Source organism: Lampris incognitus, chromosome 5 (genome assembly GCF_029633865.1).
Source record: "Lampris incognitus isolate fLamInc1 chromosome 5, fLamInc1.hap2, whole genome shotgun sequence".
In the NCBI taxonomy this organism is placed as follows: Eukaryota; Metazoa; Chordata; class Actinopteri; order Lampriformes; family Lampridae; genus Lampris; species Lampris incognitus.
The window spans coordinates 33896193-33917172 of NC_079215.1; the positions used below are offsets into that span (position 1 = coordinate 33896193).

The following is a 20980-nucleotide window of genomic DNA, read 5'->3' on the forward strand; positions in this document are numbered from 1 at the left end:
CACATTTAAGTATAATGACTCAAAATTAGACATGTTTATTTAGAATAAGTTGATTAGCTCACGTTTCAAACGCTGCATATAAGTTGACCTGGTACTCAAACTTAATTTAATAAAACATGGGAGTGGGAAAACATGCCTTGTTTGCTGAAGGGCTTGGACTATTGAAATTATAACGTATCACAACTAGCCAAAGAGTCATTAAAATTTAGTTTCAAGTTTAATCCTCAAAGTGGTCCCAATGATTTGGAACTGGTTACTGGATACAGCAATACAAAAAGTATTTATAATTCCCTTATAAATGAAGTTGACAGTTTCACACAAATGTCAATAAGCTACTGAAAGGCCATTTAACATATTGAAAACCTCAATCATTCCACACAGTCATCAAAAGAGTCAAAAACAGTTTCAAGATATGGGACCGTGGAATTCGGTGCTTTGTGTGCAAATGACTAAATGCTCTGCAGCAAAACTTCAACATATAGGCCTGCATGTTAAACCCAACACAAAAATATGGACAAATGTCAAAGTACAAACCAAAGCTTTTCTAAAAAATAAACAAAAAAATACATATTTTGATGAGAAAGAAAGGACAAAGAAAGAGAGAGTACAAATGTTGTCCAGCAGTGGGAAATGGTGGATTATAGAATCTTCTTTTTGAGTATCAGTGGACCCACGTTGTCTCCAGTTAGCGCGTTGTGTTTTATGTGCGATTTGTCACATACAGGAAACTGCAACAGGAAACAAGTTATTAGCCGACCAGTGAAAAGCCAATTATTTTCCTTGAACTGTCTAATAATTGGTCTGAACTCACAGTTTTGGAGCGCCAGCATCGACAGTAGCAGACATTTGTGCTGTTGAGGTCCTCGATGTCGATCTCGTTGACCACTTTGGGGTTCTCTTTCTGGATCTTGAGGTTGATTAGGCTGTCCCTCTGCTTCTTCTTCTTGGGCAGGAAGGGTCGGATGGTTAAATAGCCCAGCAGAGCCAGGATTCCCAAGAGAGGTAGCAACCGGAGCCACTCTGAGACTAAGAATCACATAAATAAATATACACGTGCACAAATGCAAGAACAGAAAACACACAAAATCAGAAATAGGAGAAATTACAAAAAGAATGGCCATATTATTACACTGCAACAAAGGATAGCCTAATTCCTGTTGTTCACATAGCTGTTTGGAATGAGGATAATCCAGGTCTACCAAGTTCTTGGAAGGCTGGGACCGATGGGAGTCAAAGCAACCATGGCATATGTTACCTTTGCCCCTATGATTCCCATTCATTCATAATTGGTGGGTGGCTAATTTTTGGTTAGGATTATGTTTGTGTTGATAGCCAGAGATCTGCACCCTGCATTCTAGTTTCCCCTGACTTTCAGATCACTCAAGCCACAAAAACACCCCAATCATGAAAATCCTGCAGTTAAGAACTTCATTTGCCCAGCAGGGTTGACTGCAAGGTCACCAAATTATGATAGTGCTGAGTCAGGTGAAAGGTACTGGAAGCAGGGTGGCTTGCTGGTGAGTTACCTTTGCATAACTGGTCACTGGTGAAAGGTTTCATTTCCAAAACAGCCAACATGCGTCAATCAATAGATGTATCCACTTGGCATGTCAAAGGGAAACAACAAGTGCCCAGCCACTTTTTTGCAAATCATTGCCTATTAAATGCCTAAATGTCCATTTATCAAGGCCAGGCTAATAGAGGATTTGCTTATCTATTAGGCTACTAATAAGAAATTGGCTCAATGCTACTGGATGGGAACTGATGAAAAAATCCTCTCACACCAAAAATAGTCAGGCTACCCCAGACAAGTGCTTAGGATACACACATTTGTAAAAAAGGCTCCGACATTTATAGGTGCTTCCCCCTTTAAGACTCTGGCCAGATTCTCCGGTTGTGAGTGACGCAGCCTATGTTCAGTTGTAGTTTGAAGCTAGATGCCTTGCCTAGCGCACGTTGAGACTGTGTTCGTGTTATAAGTGCACACTACATGTAGTTTTCCCCTGCAATACTCGTGTCTAGGTGTATAGTGAAGTTATCCTCATTTGTCCTTTTTTGAGATCCAGTTTGTTCTTTGAGTCACTGACGAAAAGTAAGTGTGTCAGTCTGAGTTGCCTCGTTATGTTTAGCTAGTCTGTGTAGTAGTTGTTAGCTCACTGCGCACCCGTAGGTTCTAAAATGTGAGAAGATATATTCCATGCTAGAATGTCTGTCATAATTCCTTGATTTAAGTGCTAAACTAGCAAAGGTGATGCCTTATACGCTGTTATAGACTAACGTGCAGCTTGTGCCGTCGTGTGTTTGTGTTGATCGTCCAACGTGGACTCCATTTTGTTATTTTTAATCTCTCCTGCAGATGTCGCCATTGTATCGTATATGATAGTAATAGGCCTACTCTAAACGTGTGTAGCTTGAGGCCACCGTTTATGGTATTGTAAAGCGATTGTTATGTTGAATAACTCAGAACCACTGAATGTATGGACATACCTTTATTATGTTTATTGGTAGCCTAACTCATATCCTGTAATGTTGCAATGCTAGTGCCTAATGGCAATTCCCTTTTTGTTGTTGCGGAACTCGCTATAATTTATGCTGGATTTCAATACAGTTCACACAAACGAAGTCCACGTCTCCTCTTCATTCCTGTGTTCTGACCGACACACCATCCTGTTTACTCTCTACCTAAGACAAACTAGCCCTTCCAAATTATCAAACTAACACACATTGAAGGTTACTGGTGAAGACAGGCCAGAGACAGAGGATTAAAGGTTGTTATATAATCTCACCATTTGCAGTACATTTGGGTAGGTTACTGAAACCCTGAACAATATAGTTTTGTGGCAATTAAAATGCTAACACGAAAAGGATTTTGATGCCTAATGGGACACTTCTAATTTTATGAAGGATTCATATTCACGTCAAAAAGGAAAAGTAGCTTTGGATTTGGATGATCAAAAAAGGAAAAATTTAGGAACCTTTCATCTTCCATGATACAATAATAGAAAAAAATGACTGTTCGAAATGTGATTTGTTTTTTTATCCTGTCATCATGGGAGAGGATCAAGACAAATTCAAGAATAGGTTCACTTCAGGCAACTTCTAACTTCAAAGTAGATAATTTGAGATATTCAAAGTAATTATCCCAGTTATTAAACACATTCCAGTCTTGCATGCCACGACTCATGTTTGACTCATGTCTTTCTTCGGCTGAATCATCGCAGGGAAGCATCGTCATCATATCTTCAAATATGTTAATGGTTTATTGGTCAGTCACAGGAGAATTTCAGTAACGTAGGCCTAGCTTTGCATTGAGGTTGTTTTTTTGTGTGTGCTATTTTTAGACAAAATATGACACTACCTATTGGTATGTGTTTGCCTAAAGGTCAAGTTGAAGAGCTACCTCAGCTTGTCAAAATACAGGCCTAGTGTCCAGTAGGAGTTTCCTTGATCCTTTATTTGAAGTTTGCCATTGTGTGTTTTCTGCAACACAGGTCAATTCAAGTATAGTTTTGTTGAACCGTTGTACTGTTCTTGATTACTTAATCACTTTTTCTACCATAGGTCTGATGCATTAAAAGGTTTAGCGAAAGGTGCATTGGCAAAATAGCAGCTTTGTGTTTGAACCATTAAAACATCTAGCCTGCAGAAAAATAACATTCCTATTCCTTCTTCCAACTGGACAGTAACCTACTGAAGTGATCCAGGACCCCCCCCCCCCTCAAAAAAAAGAGTTCTCATCTGGATTCAACATCTCCTGAATTAAGTAACCTTAGTACCTCAGATTTCTATTGAGTTGGGTGGTTGGGCACCGAGTTGACTTGATTACCACCAAAAACATAAAAAACAGGTGTTGATAACATCAGGCATACTCTGTGCAGATTTGTTTAAGTCAGCCACGTTTTACAGGACTCTAAAAAAATAAAATAACTAAACCTTACTCTCATGTCTTTGAGTCAAATGGCGTGGGTACATTTTCAAAGCAAGGGCTGGACAGGCTGCGCCATGGACTTTGCAAGAAATAGGAAAACTTCCAAAGGCGTCACGGAGTAGAAATACATAACAGAAGGAGTGTTACATGAAAGCAGCAAACAAACAAACAAAAACGAAACAAATAAAAACAAAAACTTGATGACTAACCAACCCTACCGAAGTGACGGGTGCTGCTATCAATGCAAGGCCTTTCGAATTGCAAGGTTACTTCAAGGAGGATGCACATCCTTCTTTTATACAACTTCTTCATAACGAGGGAGCGTTTCCTTCTAACGTGTCCATTGCATGTTTAGTACAAGGTCAACAACTCGACTGATTGCATGCAATGCAAATGAAGTTACGAAACAGCAGAGTATCACAAAACAACTCAGGAATTTGGGTGACAGTTTTGTACGCCAAGTCTTTGTTGGTATTTGAAGTGTGCCTGAAGCAGAGCGGTTTTCCCCCCTATGCTAGTTATGTACCCCCATTGAATTCGTGGGTGAACGCACGGGGACATCATCTTCATCTTCCACCACAGCAACAAAGTTGGTTTTCTTTACCTGTTAACCGCGCAAATCCGCCGACAGTCTCCGGGAGAGGAAGCTTCTTGAGGTAGGCTGGGAGCTGAACTTTTATGATCCTTGAAATAGTTTCCAACACCATCTTGAGTTAATGTTAGGCAGGTCCATCAAATTTCGCTGGTTATTTCCTGCACTTCGTCGACGTCACTGCGCCGGTCAACGCCGTGCCGCACGACCGCTCAGGACTAAGCCCTGTGACGATCCATGTAAACGGCGCAGACGTGTTGGTGAATTGACGCAGCCGCCGCCGGTGACGCTGAGGTATTTGACCAATGAGCGATAGAAGAGTTGGTGGCGTCTGATTGGGCCATGGCGGCAGTCTGGCTAAACGCAAAATAAGCTCTGTGTGTGAATGTGAGAGAACAGAGAACAGGATGAAATTATGGCCGCTTGCGGACAAAGCACGCAAGGCTGTGAAAACTGCCTCCTTTGTAGGCGGTCGTGCCTTCATTGCGAAAAAACAAGACTCCTCTTCCTGTCTGAGATAAGGAGCACGGTAACCATAATTTAAAACACCTGCACCTTGTATTGCCTCTGACATTTGGTCTGTTTATTTGAAGAGTTTGATGACTACACCTTAGCTGTTTTTGCGTTGTCTGTGCCTTAATAGGATGCTGTTCTCGTATCATTCCACCATATAGTTTTCAGAGTATACGCTGTGTAGCTGACGTTTTCAAATTTATCTTTTTTTATACAAGTTTGTCGTTATCTCTAGTTTCTCTCAACGCCAGGGGTTTAAGGGATAATTTGAGGCGAAAAGCTTTATTTTTATTTGCCAAACAATGCAAACCCGATTTTTTCTTTTTTTCTTCCTTTTTTTTTCAGGAGACGCATACTGCCGCTGATGATGTGCGTTTTTGGACGTCTCAGTGGGGAAATTAGGCTTTTTTCTCTCACATGCTTCGCAACGTTCTGCTGGGTTTGCATTCTTAAATTTTATTTTACAAGGGATGTATTGCATACAGACTGCGATAAGAATGGTCACTATATCTGTTGTGTCTGTCTGTCTTAATACGTTCAGTTAGACCGATAAATCATACTCGTGACATAGTACATATTCAACTCTGCGCTCTATCAGAAGAACTCCCGGGATGCAATGGGTCTTCTCACGACGCCCCCACTACGGGCACTGACAGGTGTCAAACAACTCACCATACGAGTATTTGACACTCACAACCCCAACTCGATTATGATTAACATTTATGGATACAACACAATGTCAGATAACAATATTTTACTTAGTAGTGTTGTTGAACATGTGATCTAATGCAGTCTCATCCACGCATTGTCAATGACCAGCTGTTTAATCCTGTGAGGACCCGTATTGTATATATAGATCTGCGCATGTGTCAAATAAATATTCTTCTCTTGTTCCAACGCAAGAGCACGGTGTGGGTGTGTGTCATTTCCCGCCTGAATGGCACACTTTATGTTTATGTCTTGGAACGAGACAATTAATTCGCTGTAGGATGGCTAACGTTAATTCAACAAGTGTGGAAAAAAAGAATTGTCTATTGGCTGGCCACATTTCCTAATGCCTATACTTAAAGGTGATTATTTTAATATTAAATTCGACAACACAATCGACAGGTAGCCACCAGGACCCCAAACTAGTGCCAAAGTAAATTTAAAAATGTTAATGAAAAGATTTGATGTAATAAATGTCTGGAGACACAAATATCGTTGTGACATAACTTTTACTTGGTGCAATAAATCAAGGTCTAGACAATCTAGAATAGATTTTTGGTTAATTTCGAACAATCTTAAAGATTGTGCAAATGTTAACATTATTTCCACCCCATTAACTGATCACAAGGCTATCCAACTTCACATTTCTGTCCTTTCCTCTACTTCTAATTGTCAGAAGAATTCATACTGGAAACTTAATAATTCTGTTTTGTGTCATGAAGCAGTTAAACTTAGGGTTCAAGAACTAATTCAAGTCTTCTGGAATGACAATGAAAATTTGAAGGTGGCAATTTTTTAAGGAAATATCGTGGTAATCTTGCTAAGGATAAACGATGTGAGGAAGAAAAGGTGATTGTCATGATAACGGCCTTGTCCTCTACATGTCCTGATAAGTTGTCCTCCGAATATAAAAAAAAAACAACTAAATAAGCTCTATCAATCTAAAGCTGAAGGGGCTTTTGTAAGGTCAGGAGGTGATGGCTGGAAGAAGGGGAAAAGAACTCAGCATATTTATCTAGGTTAGAAAAGTCCCAATCCAAAAATAATACCATTCACCAACTTAGAATAAAGAACATAGTGTGTGATGGTGCAAACCAAATTGCAAACGTATGCTCCAACTTTTAGAAAAATATTGTGGCGAACGTAGAAGCAACGACTAAGGTAACTTTGCAGCCCCTTTATTGAGCTCACACAGAAACGAGAACTACCGAAATGTGACACAATACATGGGGGTCATCAACTCGAACAACAAAGTTGTTCAGGGTTTCCGTTACAAGGTTACACATGTGGTGTATTGGATCGAGCACTTGGTGCTCGATTGTGTTGGACTGTCACCAGTACTGAGTTCTGTAATACACTGGTCGAGCCTAGTGTCATGTACCGGTTTGGCATGTAAGGGCACCCGTATGTATGTGACGTCACCTGTTGACGTGGGGAGAAGCGCGAGGAATATTATTCGGGCAGTCTTGCAATACGGTGGAATAAAGCAAGCCACGTTAGGCATTGTGTAATAACGGTGTGCCTAATCATTTATAATCAATGACACCTAAATAAGCATATAGGTGGGAATAACGGATCAGAACAATGGCGACGAGTGATGTACCGAGCCTAAGCTAAGTGATGAGCTAAAGTTCGTAACGTTTACTTAGATCTGAAGTGTAGCTAACAGTTGTAGCTAGCTAGCGCGGCAGCATGGAAAAGACAGCATGCGTACCGGCGTTTGATTGCTACTCCGACCCGGCGACTTTGGGGCCGCGGTGGACAAGATGGCTAATGTCATTTGAACTGTTTGCTGATGGGAAAGGTCTGATCATCGATGATAACACCGAGGATGCAGTGAAGCAGCGCCGGGGAGCACTTCTTCTGCATCACGCAGGTCCAGACACACAGGACATCTTTTCAACTTTGGACGCCACCGGAGAGGTGACTGATTATGATGCCGCTGTTGCAGCTTTGAACAGATATTTCGTGCCTCAAGTAAAGGCTACATTCGCCCGCCAGACATTTCAGAAAATCTCTCAGAAGCAAGGGGAGACAGTACAACAATTCGCTACACGCTTGAGACGTGCGGCAAAAGACTGCGGTTTTGGTGGAGACAGACGATCAGATTAGAGACGCAATTGTAAGCAAATGCACGTCAAGTTATACTCGCCGTAGACTCCTTGAGGAGCGTGGTTTGGTGCTTGCTCGCGCTCTCGAGTTGGCGGCACAGTGTGAACAAATTGAAGAACAAATGGCGGAGATGTCTGTGAGGGAGGGGAAAGCAGAGGCGACTGTGAGTCGTGTCTCACAGAAAGGAGGGAAATGTCAGAAAAGAGGACAAGGGAGACCGGGCGCGGATAGAGGAAAAACGGACAAAATGGACAAAACGTGTTTTAGATGTGGACATTCAGACCACTTTGGGAAAGACCCCAATTGTCCCGCGCGCGGCCAAACGTGTCGCAAATGCAATGGTAGAGACCATTTCGCAAAGCAATGCAAAACAAAAGGTGCAACAGGAAAGGAAAAAGTGCATAAAATAGAGATAGAAGAACATGATTATGCCTTTGTATTGAGTGATACAAACAAGTCAGATAGGCTCAACATAAATGTGGGAGGAGTTAGCTTGAAGATGCTTGTCGACTCCGGGGCTACTTGCAATGTGATAGACGAAAAGACCTGGGAGGGTTTAAAGTCAGAGAAAATTAGGTGCCACTTATAGGTCCCAAAGCCGGAAAGGAAACTATTTTCTTATTCATCTAACCAACCTCTACCCATTAAAGGGGCGTTCACATGTAAAGTAAAAATAGGAGAACGCTGTGAACAAGCAGAATTCATAGTAATCAGAGGTGATGGAGAACCACTACTAGGAAAAGAGTTGGCCATGAAACTAGGTGTACTGAAAATAGGTGCCAACATATCAGCCGTCAGAGACATGAACCAATCACTTCAGCAGCAGTACCCGACTGTATTTCAGGGGGTAGGGAAGCTGAAAACAAAACAGATAAAGCTACACATAGACCCAGAGGTGACACCAGTAGCACAGCCACTCAGGCGTATACCCTTCAACCTACGGGCGCCTGTGGAGGCCAAGATAAAAGACACTCCGTTTGAATTCGGTCCAGAACAGAAACAAGCGTTTGAGGCGCTGAAAGAGGGCTTAGCCAAAGCAGGGACACTAGCCTACTTTAACAAAGACGCACCGACCAAAATCATTGCAGATGCTAGTCCAGTGGGATTAGGAGCAGTGTTAGTACAGACCCAGAATGGAGAAAATGTTCCCATTTGTTATGTCAGTCGTGGTCTAACCGACTGTGAACGCAGGTATTCTCAGACAGAGAAAGAGGCCTTAGGTCTGGTATGGGCGTGTAAAAGGTTACACCCATACATCTATGGTAGACGATTTGACTTGGCTACAGACCACAAACCTCTTGAATCTATATACAGCCCACGCTCGAAACCATGCGCTCGTATAGAGCGATGGGTCCTAAGGTTACAGCCTTATGATTTTAAAGTAGTACATATCTCGGGCAAAAAGAACATAGCAGACCCACTATCACGTCTGCTGGGGAACAGCGCACTGAAACAGAAACATGCACACGGATCCGACGAGTATGTGAGATTTGTTGCAGTGAGTGCCACACCCAGAGCAATGACAACCCGCGAGGTGGAGGAGGCATCAGCCCACGACGAGGAGCTGATCGAGGTGCGTAAAGCTATTGAGAGTGGACACTTTGAGAAGTGCGCAGCATATGCAGCGGTGGCTAGTGAGTTATGTGTAATAGGACAGTTGGTTCTACGTGGAACGCGTATTGTGCTGCCACAAGTACTGCGGGCACGCGCTCTCTCACTAGCACACGAAGGACACTTAGGAATTGTCGGAACTAAACAGCACCTCAGGAGCAAAGTCTGGTGGCCAACAATGGACAGAGCAGCCGAGAGACATTGTAGGTCATGCCACGGATGCCAAGTTGTTGCTCGGCCAGACGCACCGGAACCGTTAAGACCAACAGAGTTACCAGAGGGGCCCTGGCAAGATATTGCCATTGACTTACTCGGACCCCTGCCGACAGGTGACTCGATTCTAGTTGTAGTTGATTACTACAGCCGCTACTATGAGTATGACGTGTTAAAGTCCACAACCACGTCAACAGTGATAGACAGTCTAGAGACAATCTTCAGTCGACATGGACTTCCCGTCACACTGAGGTCGGACCAGGGTCCTCAGTTCAAATCAGAGGAGTTCAGTGAGTACTGTGACACCAACGGAATCAAGCATGTGAAAACAACGCCACGATGGGCGCAGGCGAACGGCGAGGTAGAACGTCAAAACGCCTCGCTGATGAAGAGGATTCGCATCGCTGTTTCAGATGGACTCAATTGGAAGCGAGAACTTAGAAAGTATGTGACAGTATACCGGAGCATCGATCACGCGACCACAGGGAAGAGACCCGCGGAGCTGCTCTTCAAAAGAAAGATGAGGGGGAAGCTGCCAAGCATCACAGCAGCACACGCTGGTCTGGAGGTAAGAGACAGAGATGCAGAACAGAAAGGACAATCAAAGATCTGTGCAGACGAACGGCGTCACGCCAGGTACTCGGATATCAATGTCGGTGACACGGTCCTGGTGAGACAAGAAAATACTGATAAACTGACAACACAATTCAACACAACGCCACACAAGGTGGTGAGCAAATCAGGAAACCAAGTTGTCGTCGAATCTCCAACCGGAGCCAGATACACACGGAACACAACATTCGTGAAGCGATACACCAGTACTCAGGAGACACCTGCCGGAGCAGAAGCATCACAGGATGCCGAGGACTGCACATCAAACAGAGAGACACTGGGTGCTCAAAACGCAGAGCGGAGCAACACCAGCAATGACACCCCGGGGGTAGACAGGCCTCCAAGAGAGAGACGCTTGCCATCGAGGCTGGCAGATTATGATTTGACATAGACTGGAGAAATGAAAAAAAAACTGTTGGGTCAAGTTCAGTGACGATTGTTGTTTGATGATGCAAATGTGAAAATAACATGTTAAAGGGTCTTATATGTTTACGGACTGTTCATAAGTGAATATGTGTTAATGGAGAATTAATACATGGTTCTAATTAAGGTGAAAGCATACAGAATATGCGGTATGTGTTTTGGTTAGGAATGTTTTGATACTGTCATTATATGGGTTCATATTTTTTAATTGAAAATAACCTGAAGTTTATTTCCCAGAAAAGGAGGGATGTCATGTACCGGTTTGGCATGTAAGGGCACCCGTATGTATGTGACGTCACCTGTTGACGTGGGGAGAAGCGCGAGGAATATTATTCGGGCAGTCTTGCAATACGGTGGTATAAAGAAAGCCACGTTAGGCATTGTGTAATAACGGTGTGCCTAATCATTTATAATCAATGACACCTAAATAAGCATATAGGTGGGAATAACGGATCAGAACACCTAGTAGTGTGTGATGTCTCCGTCAGTAAAGATCAGACTTGTGCCGCATCCTCGTCTCCGTGTATTTATATATAATAGTGATTAAGTTAGTAACCCACGAATAGTAACACTACAATAGTGTGCATAAGAGAAGTCACAACATGGTGTCAGAAGACGGAGTTACGGTATAATTCGAGGGCGGTACTTCAACGAGTTCGCTGGTAGCTGAGGCAGCTAGCTAACACGTGCTAGCCTGCGCACAAATATGGAACAGTTCAAGCCGCCACCACCGCTGATACTTACCGGGAATGTCGCAGAAAACTGGAGAAGATGGGAACAGCGTTTCCGGCTGTCCATATCCGCTTCAGGTGCGTTGGATAAGGAAGAGACGGTTAAAATAGCCATTCTGCTTCACACCATCGGCGAGGAGGCGCTAGAAGTGTATAACACACTCACCATCATCCCAGAAGGAGACGACGAATCGATGGAGGACGTTCTGAAAGCCTTCAAGGACTACTGCAGCCCTCGGAAGAACGTCGTGTTCCAACGCCATCAATTCTGGTCGCACACGATGTCAGCAGGAATATCGGTGGACAGATTCATCACAGAGCTGCGCCAGAAGAGCAAAGACTGTGAGTTTGCCAGACACGGGATTCCTAGGGAGATAGTGAGTGACCATGTCCCATTTGCCAGCTATGAGATGAAGTCATTTGCAGCTTCATGGGAGTTCAAGCTCACACACTCCAGCCCAGGTTTTCCCTCTTCAAATGGCATGGCTGAGAGAGCCATAAAGACAGTGAAACATGCGCTGAAGAAGGCAATGCAGACCGGCACTGACCCACATCTGGTGCTGCTGTCACTGAGGAACACACCGGTGACAGGACTGGACGTATCACCTGCACAAATGTTGATGAACGGGAGTTCTACGAAGCACACTTCCGTGCTCCAGTGCTGTGCTGACACAATCAGTCCCACAGCACATTCACAGCAAGATCCGGAACCTGCAGTTTCGCCAAAAACAACGTTACGACCAGCGTGCAAAGCCCCTGCCAGTGTTGACCCCAGGAGACACCGTACACATGCAAACACGGCGCGGCTGGGACCCTTTCGTTGTCATCCGACAGCGAGATGAACCACGGTCCTACACTGTGCAGACACTGGCTGGGAGGATGCAGAGAAGGAACAGGCGACATCTGAGGAAGATACATCCGAGCCTATTCAGAGACACGGACAGTGATGAACATTTTGACTCAGAGGTACAACCCTCACCCTCCCAAGCGCCTGTGCCAGTCGACTCACCACCACATGACCTGCCACCACACGACCCTCCTCCGGTGACTACAGGCAGTACACCCACATGCTACACAAAGTGCGGCAGAGCAGTTAGGCGCCCTGCCAGATACAATGACTAACCTCAGGGTTATTTAGTGTGATCATTCAAGTGTTTATTAAAAAAAAAGAAAGAAAAAAAAAGAAGGTGAAACAAAGAGTACAAGGTGTGTTTAACCTGAAATGTTGCAAGATTGCTGAATGTTCAAAATGTTTACATGCTAACCACCAGAATGTGAAAAGGAAATTGTTTATGTTGTTTAATGAGAGTCATCTGTCATTTAAAAAAAACATGCTGTATTAATCATTGAAGTATGCAAGTAGAAAAGACTTGTTCAGTGTTAATGCCATAGTGTTAATGGTTCGGTAAAGGGTCTACTGTTGAAGCAACTGATGAGTAGGCCACATCTCAGTTGGAAAAGAGGGATGTGGTGTATTGGATCGAGCACTCGGTGCTCGATTGTGTTGGACTGTCACCACTACTGAGTTCTGTAATACACTGGTCGAGCCTAGTAGTGTGTGATGTCTCCGTCAGTAAAGATCAGACTTGTGCCGCATCCTCGTCTCCGTGTACTTATATATAATAGTGATTAAGTTAGTAACCCACGAATAGTAACACTACAATAGTGTGCATAAGAGAAGTCACAACACCACACAACAGAATGACAACTGCAATTACACCACAACAAATAGTAATCACATAAACACATAAAACCACATAAAACACTTACAAAACATTTAATAACAACTGACAATCTGCACGCAGTGACTGATGGGTAAAACAGGACAATTGGCACAATTCTGACATGGTAGCAACTTGGCTACATTACCCCCTCCAGCGTGTCGCCTGTCCTCAGCCGACAACAAAGTCCCTATAGCGAAGGGGAAGCCGTCTCCGCCGCCGCGGGGGCACGGGTCCCTGTTCCCCACTGTCTGTCCGGTTGGTAGGGCCTGTGGGTGTAGGAGGGACCGTCCCGGGTGGGCTAAACTGATCTACAGGTTCTTCAGCCAAGGGGCGGTAAGGTGCCAAACGGTCCCAGTGCCGAACTACCACCCGCCCCCAGACACACAGTTTCACCCGGTACACAATATCCGAAAGCTGCTCCAACACCTCACAGGGCCCCACCCACTGGCTGGCGAGCTTGGGGGAGACTCCTCTCTTCCGGGTTGGGTTGAAGACCCACACCTTTGCTCCTGGGGTGAAGGAGTGGCCCTGACAACGAGTGTCATATGCCCGCTTTTGTTTTGCACCTGCCTGTTCCTGATGCTGCCGAGCAAACTCATGTGCCTCGGCCAGACGTTGTTGGAGGTCCTGCAGGTACTCGAAACCGGGTATCTTGGGAAGGTCAGTACCCGGGGGCGTGCCAAAGGCTAAGTCCACAGGGGTCCGCAGTTCTCTCCCGAACATGAGCGCGGCCGGTGTACACCCATTACTTTCTTGTACTGCCGACCGGTACGCCCACAGGACCAGGGGTAGATGACAGTCCCAGTCTCGCTGGTGCCGTGAGGTGACAATAGCGAGTTGTGTGGTGAGCGTTCGATTGAACCTCTCCACCAGTCCATCGCTCTGGGGGTGGAGGGGCGTTGTCCTGGTCTTCTTCACCCCCATGCGTTGACACACCTCAGCGAATACCTGTGCCTCGAAGTTCCGCCCCTGATCGCTGTATATTTCTTCGGGCGCACTGAACCGACAGAACATCTCACACACCAGCCGCTCGGCTGTAGTGGCAGCACTCTGGTCTGGGACCACATACGCCTCAGGCCATTTGGTAAAGTAATCCATGGCCACAAGGACGTACCAGTTTCCGTTGTCTGTGGTGGGAAATGGGCCAAGAAAATCCACACCGACCCGTTCCATGGGGGCCACCACCTGATATTGTTGTAGAGGGGCATGGGAGCGTCTGGTTGGTCCTTTCTTGGCAGTGCAGGCATCACAACAGTGCACAAAAAGTTCAGTGTCATGCCTGCATCCGGCCCAGTAGAACCGTTGGCGCAGTTTGTTCAGCGTCTTTGCCACCCCATAGTGACCTGCCCCCACCGAGCCGTGGGCTGCCCGTAGCACTCGTTGGCACCAGTCCTTGGGCACCAGTAACTGCCACACACTTCTTCCCCGGCCCGGCGCTTGCCAGACCCGGTACAACAGTCCATCACGCCGGGCCAAGGTGGCCCACTGGGAAAAGTAGGCCTTGGTCTTCACCGACATGGCAGAGACAGCTTGCCAGTGGGGGCGCGCCTTGGCGTCGACCCACTGTCCCACCCTGGCCAGGGTGGGATCACTATCCTGCGCTGTTTGCCACTCCTGCTTGTCCATTGCCATCAGCCACGCCTCCTCTGGTTCAACCTGCCGCGTGGTGGACACTTGGAGGATTGCTCTGTCTCGCTCCTCTTGGCGCTAACAATGTCTACAATCCTTGCAGGGACGACGGGAGAGGGAATCTGCATTGCTGTGCAGGCGCCCAGCTCGGTGCTGGGTCTCGAAGTCGTAGCTCTGCAGCTCCTCAATCCACCTAGCCACCTGGCCTTCGGGCTCCTTAAAGCTGAGCAGCCAGATCAGGGCCGCATGATCCGTCCGCAGGAGAAAGGTCTGGCCATAGAGATAGGGGCGAAAATGATTGAACGCCGCGACCACCGCCAGGAGCTCGCGTCGTGTAACGCAGTAATTGCGTTCAGGGCGGCTCAAGACACGACTGTAGTAAGCCACCACTCTCTCTCCCCCAGCAACTTCCTGAGACAGGACGGCCCCAGCCCCACATTGCTGGCGTCTGTGTCCACGATGAAGCGACACTTCGGATCAGGAAGGGCCAGGATGGGTGCAGTGATCAAGGCAGTGCGGAGCCGGGCAAAGGCGGCTGCACAGTTGTCGTCCAAGTGGAACTCCCGTCCCTTCTCGGTGAGACGGTGTAGGGGACTGGCAATGGAGGCAAAGTTGTGGACAAAACGTCGGTAGTAGGAGACGAGCCCCGTGAAGCTGCGCACCTCGCTGACGTTTCGCGGAACTGGCCATTTCTCGACTGCCTCCACCTTAGTAGGATCAGGGGCCACGCCCTTTGCCCCCACCACATGGCCCAAAAACTTGGTCTCACGTCGAAGGAGGTTGCATTTCTTGGGGGGGAGGCGCAGGCCCGCCCCCCGAATGGCTTGGAAGACCTGACGGAGGTTCTCTAGGGCCAGCTTGAAGTCAGCGGCATGAACCAGAAGGTCATCAAGGTAAGCCACGCACTGGTTGCAGGGAATTTTAGCCAGCACCCTCTCCATTAGTCTCTCAAACGTGGCGGGGGCATTGCAGAGACCAAAGAGCATCACACGAAACTGCCAGAGTCCCTGACCGATGGTGAAGGCCGTCTTGGGTCTGGCTTCTGGTGCCAGCTCCACCTGCCAGTAACCGCTCCGTAGGTCAAGTGAGCTGAACCACTGTGACCCTGCGATGTGGTCCAGAGCGTCGTCAATGCGGGGCAAGGGGTAGGAGTCCTTGCGAGTTGCATTTTTCAGCCGACAAAAGTCCACACAGAACCTCCAGGTGTCATCTTTCTTTTTGACCAGGATGGCAGGAGCGGCCCAAGGGCTATTGGATGGCTCTATCACCCCGGCCGCAGCCATCTCTAGAATCATCCGCTCTGCAGCTTCACGCTTGGCAAGCGCTAACCGGTAGGGTCGCAGTCTAATGGGTGGGGTTGTACCAGTGTCGATTGTGTGCTGCACCAGGTTGGTCTGGGTGCACTCCTCTTCACGTGCAGCGAAAATCTCAGCGAACTGTTGGAGCAGGTCTTTCAGCTGTTGACTCTGCTGAGGGTCCAGCCCTTCACTGCTCCGCTGATACAGATCCTGGATGGCGGCAACAGTGTCCGGCGAGGGTGTCTGAGGAATGGTAGCCTCAATGAGGGTCGTCGTCATTGTTGGTGGGCTGGGCGGTGTCGTCATCCCCTTGGTTGGCAGTGGAGGTGGGTGGGGGCGGCGGCGGCGGCATGGTGACAGGTGGAGTTGGCTGGATGTGGATACGTCCCACCTTCCTCTCTGGACGGCGCCGGAGGGCCAGGGTCTCTGTGCCAAGGTGAATGGCATTACTCGACACATCGACCAGAGCCCCCCAGCGAGTCAGCAAATCTAGCCCGATGATGCAAGGGTCTTGTATTTCAGCCAACCAAAACTCGTGGGTGGCTGCAACTTTCCCTGCCCGCACCTGCAGTTCTCTCTTCCCCAGCATGCTGGTTAGTTCCCCAGTCACAGTTCTGATTTTTACAGGTGGTGGGCCTCCACTCTGTCTCTGGCAGCACCCCTGGACGCACAATGGAGATGGTGGACCCTGTGTCCACAAGGGCCTAGCAGCGGTGTCCACCAATGGAGCAACAAAGATAGAGACCATGTGCGTGGCCCACTCTGCCGATCTGGGAAGAGTTCTTAATGGGGGATATGGTCGGTTGGCTGGGTAGCAGTCTCCCCGCGGTGCCACCCCATTCTAGTTTTCCGACTGGGGAGTGCTACGGCGTCGTGGTGCAGGGGCAGGGCAGTCACGGGCCTTGTGCCCCGCTTCTCCACAGCGGTAGCATGGATCACGAGGCGACCAAGGTCTGAAGGGTGGTTGGCGTCGTCCTGGTTGCTTTCGGCGTGGTGACGGACAAGCCTGGCAGACGACCCCTCTTTCGACGTCTCCATCTGCGTGGACCTCAGCCTGACGCACTCGGGGTCTTGGTTGGTTGTGTGGGGCCATCACAGCCTCCACCCTCTCTGCCTCTTCCAATGCAGTCTTGAAGGCTGTAGGTGCCGTGATGCGGAGGTGCTCCTTCAACCTCTCTGGGGTGAGCCCCTGGATGAAGGCACTCAGGGCTAACTCGTCACGAGCTGCTGGATCAAAGGTGGGGTAGCCACGATGTGCAAAGAAGTGCACGTCTGCTGCATAGGTTCCCAGGGTCTCGCCCTCTTGGCGGCGCCGGCGGGCCAGTCGGTCTCGCATGCTGTCAGTAGAGACCCGTTGACCAAAGCGTCGGTCTAAAGCAGCGGCCAGTGTCTCGTAATCCTGCTGTTCTGACGGCATAACGTCGAGCAATACCTGCAGCGCATTCCCTTCGAGCGCCAGGGCAACATGAGCAGCAGTGTCTTGGGTGCTCCACTGGTTGTGACTTGCTACCAGTTTCACTTGAGCTAGGTATGGCTCCAGGGCCGTGATGCCCGCATACCGTGGGAGCTTGAAGATGCTTGGGGATGGCAGCATCACATTAGCAGGGGGTGCTGGGGTTGTAGTGACGTTGGTCAGCGAAGTGGTGACGGTGACCGGTGACGTAATGGCGGCGGCCGGCGACGACATGGCGGCTGTTGATAGTGGATGGGCCGTGGCCGGCACTGGCGATGAGACGGCGGTGGAGACGGCGGCGGCTGGCGATGACATGGTGGCGGCCGGCGGCGGCATGGCGGCTGTTGATAGTGGATGGGTGGCGGCCGGCGCCGGCAATGAGACGGCGGTGGAGATAACGGCGGCGGCATGACGGTTTTTGAAATCAGAGTAGGCCGCGACTTCTCGGCGGCAGTTGCCGCCTCCGAATCGCTGAACCGGCCGGCCGTGTCGAGTCCTGTAGGACTGGGGGTGTTGACTCCGTCCGCCCTTTCTCCGCGGGACATCTTCCGAGCGGCAATGCTCTCTCCCCGGGAAAGCTTTTTCCAGACACTCGATGAAGTCCTCAATCTGCCGGAGCTTTACATCGAAGCTTCTTCTTGAGGTTGCCATCTTTGATTTGGGGGTATTGACTACAATCCCACTTCTGACACTAGTGTGGCGAACGTAGCCGCAACGACAAAGGTAACTTTGCAGCCCCTTTATTGAGCTCACACAGAAACAAGAACTTCAGAAACGTGACACAATACATGGGCGTCATCAACTCGAACAACAAAGTTGTTCAGGGTTTCAGTTACAAGGTTAAACAACAGAATGACAACTGCAATTACACCACAACAAATAGTAATCACATAAACACATAAAACCACATAAAACACTTACAAAACATTTAATAACAACTGACAATCTGCACGCAGTGCCTGATGGGTAAAACAGGACAATTGGCCCAATTCTGACGTGGTAGCAACTTCGCTACATTATATATAGCTCCCAATATTGCAAAGGTAGTACTGTTTCATTTTTGGATCCTTTAGATGATACTAACCTAATTAACACTGCTGACCAAGAATTCTGTCATTGTCCAATATCTCTTAAGGAAATAATAGACTCAATTGATAGTTTAAAGAACAATAAATCTCCTGAAGCAGATGGACTTACTTCAGAGTTCTATAAATCCTTCTCAGAAGAACTGACTCTCTTTTTTATTAGAAGTATTTTGTGAAAATATTGCCAAAGGTGTTCTCCCTCCCAATTTAACACGGCCTAATAACCCTTATTCCCAAACCTTAGAAACATGTGTTACTTATTGATAATCGGATGTCTTGTTTGGTTTTACAAATTATAGAAGAGAATTAGAAAATTAATATTTTCTGTGTAACCTCCTCATATTACTGGCCAACTTTTACATCCATAAATGTAAGGTGTTAAAAATTAAGCCCTCTTTTTGTACGTTTAAAAAGGAAGCAGAGCCCTACATTGGAACATTATCTACTTCATGCAATAGAAAAAACTGTGAAAAACTTAAATATATGCTCCAGATTTAACACACACACACACATTTTTTGTTGTTGGTGTTTTTACTGTACCCCTTCATTTTTATAATTGTGTCAAACATTGTTTGTAACCCCTGGCACTGTACATTTGTTTGTTATTCCTTTTACTGTTATGTATTTTGTATTTCTGATATTGAATAAAAAAATATAATAAAAAGAGTGGTCGCCCATCTACTTGAACATGGCCTATGCATAAAAAATGCTATTTGATTCATGTGCATAAAACGCATTCCCATCGTTTTGGGTTTTTTTTCCACTTGGACTCAAACAAGGTTAATAAAGTGAGATCGAGATATACTTTGCGTTGTTGCAGATGTCATGTGTCATCAGTGGCACTTGTCCTGTCAGAGTTTGCCCCTGAGGTGTCTACCTCAGTATCCTTAACAATAACTTTATAATCTGAATTTACCTTTAGATTTGTGCAACGTTGGCGGCAATTTATAATGCGTAGAACGTTACAGAAAGTTGAATCAGTTCATCTGGAACAAATTTATATACATTGTTTCCATATGAACTGATTCAACTTTCTGTGCTTTTCTTAGCTGGATTATTGAACATGTGTAAAGACAAACGCTCAGAACAGTTTCTTTCCTGTGTGCTTCCAAACAGTGGCGCCCCCAGCTGTACGGAGAGTACACATAACGTGGCCCGAAGGTAAATTTGAATTACCAGTACACGTCTTGAAAGTATGCAACACTTTCAAACAAACACAATTTTGTTGACTTTTAATGAACGCACTGGCAGTTGTGATCTGTTTCGTGATCTGTCACAAAGAATAAATTCACACAACTGAGTTCAGAGTTAGATTCGAATGTTATTCCAGTGGTGCCCCCAGAAATTTTTCATAGGGGTGGCCAAATGGCGCCACTGAAAATCTTGGGGTGGCACACCAAAACCAAAAGCCATGACTGAATTTCAGGAATTCTATTATGCTGTTGGAGTATACCGTATAGGCTAGTTGAAAACTGTCAAAATGAGAATTAAGGAATCACATACTGAAATACTTTGTTTTTTTTTGTTTTTTTTACAGTTAACGTTACTAAATATCTGATGTGCATAGACTAATACCAGTACAGTTAACATTTTGAGTTCCACAACAATTCTGTTTTAATGTGTTATGTATCTGTATATATTGTAACGTGTTAGAGAATTCATTGTTATATTGTATATGTGTGACGCAGTGACAGACAATCAAAAGAGGCTGGCTGCCTGGCTATGCATTTGTTATTTTCTTTGACATGAATTATTATGAAAAATATACATTATTGATTTAAATGAACAGCACCTAATGCAAAATACCAGATATAAACATATTATGCATAATTGGAAGCATATTCTGCATATGCGAGTCATGGTTGGGGGGCAGCGGGGGGGGCAGGGATAGTATCAGGGTGGCCGTGGCCATCCCTAGGGGGCGCCACTGTGTTATTCATATCAAAGCATATATGCTTCTGCAAGATTATATGTCGCACTTTTGTTGTGCATGCATTAACTTTTCCACAACACTGGACTGGGTGACTCTCCTTATTTACACTGGCAGGGAGGGTTAATGCAAGTTTTGTAAGTCTTGCAGTACTTGCAACAAATAGGACACAGTTTCATGCAAATTGATGTGAATGTTAGGCCTTCTAAAGTGTTACATTGTACTGGATCATTTTCAAAATGGTTTCTTTATAATATTGGGATAATCCCCAACCTGGACTATGACTAATTTATCTTAGATAAGCATAATTCTTCAAGAAACTTCCCTCTATAAGAGTCAAGTTTTGGATGCCATGGTAGCCCTATGTGCTAATGACTAAAGAAGATATGCGTCATAATAATGGTATAGTAATACATTT

The 20980-nt window shown here is 46.3% G+C and overlaps 1 protein-coding gene across 1 annotated transcript; it reads right to left on the reverse strand.

Annotated features, from left to right (window-relative positions):
* Positions 1-198: 198 nt before the first annotated feature.
* Positions 199-4719, reverse strand: cisd2 (CDGSH iron sulfur domain 2). The gene is made up of 3 exons (XM_056279650.1): positions 4533-4719; positions 812-1026; positions 199-728 (listed from the first exon to the last, which is right to left on the reverse strand). Exons 1-3 carry the CDS (start codon positions 4633-4635, stop codon positions 639-641), a joined length of 408 nt encoding a protein of 135 aa, XP_056135625.1. The 5' UTR covers positions 4636-4719; the 3' UTR covers positions 199-638.
* Between the last annotated feature and the right edge of the window lie 16261 nt (positions 4720-20980).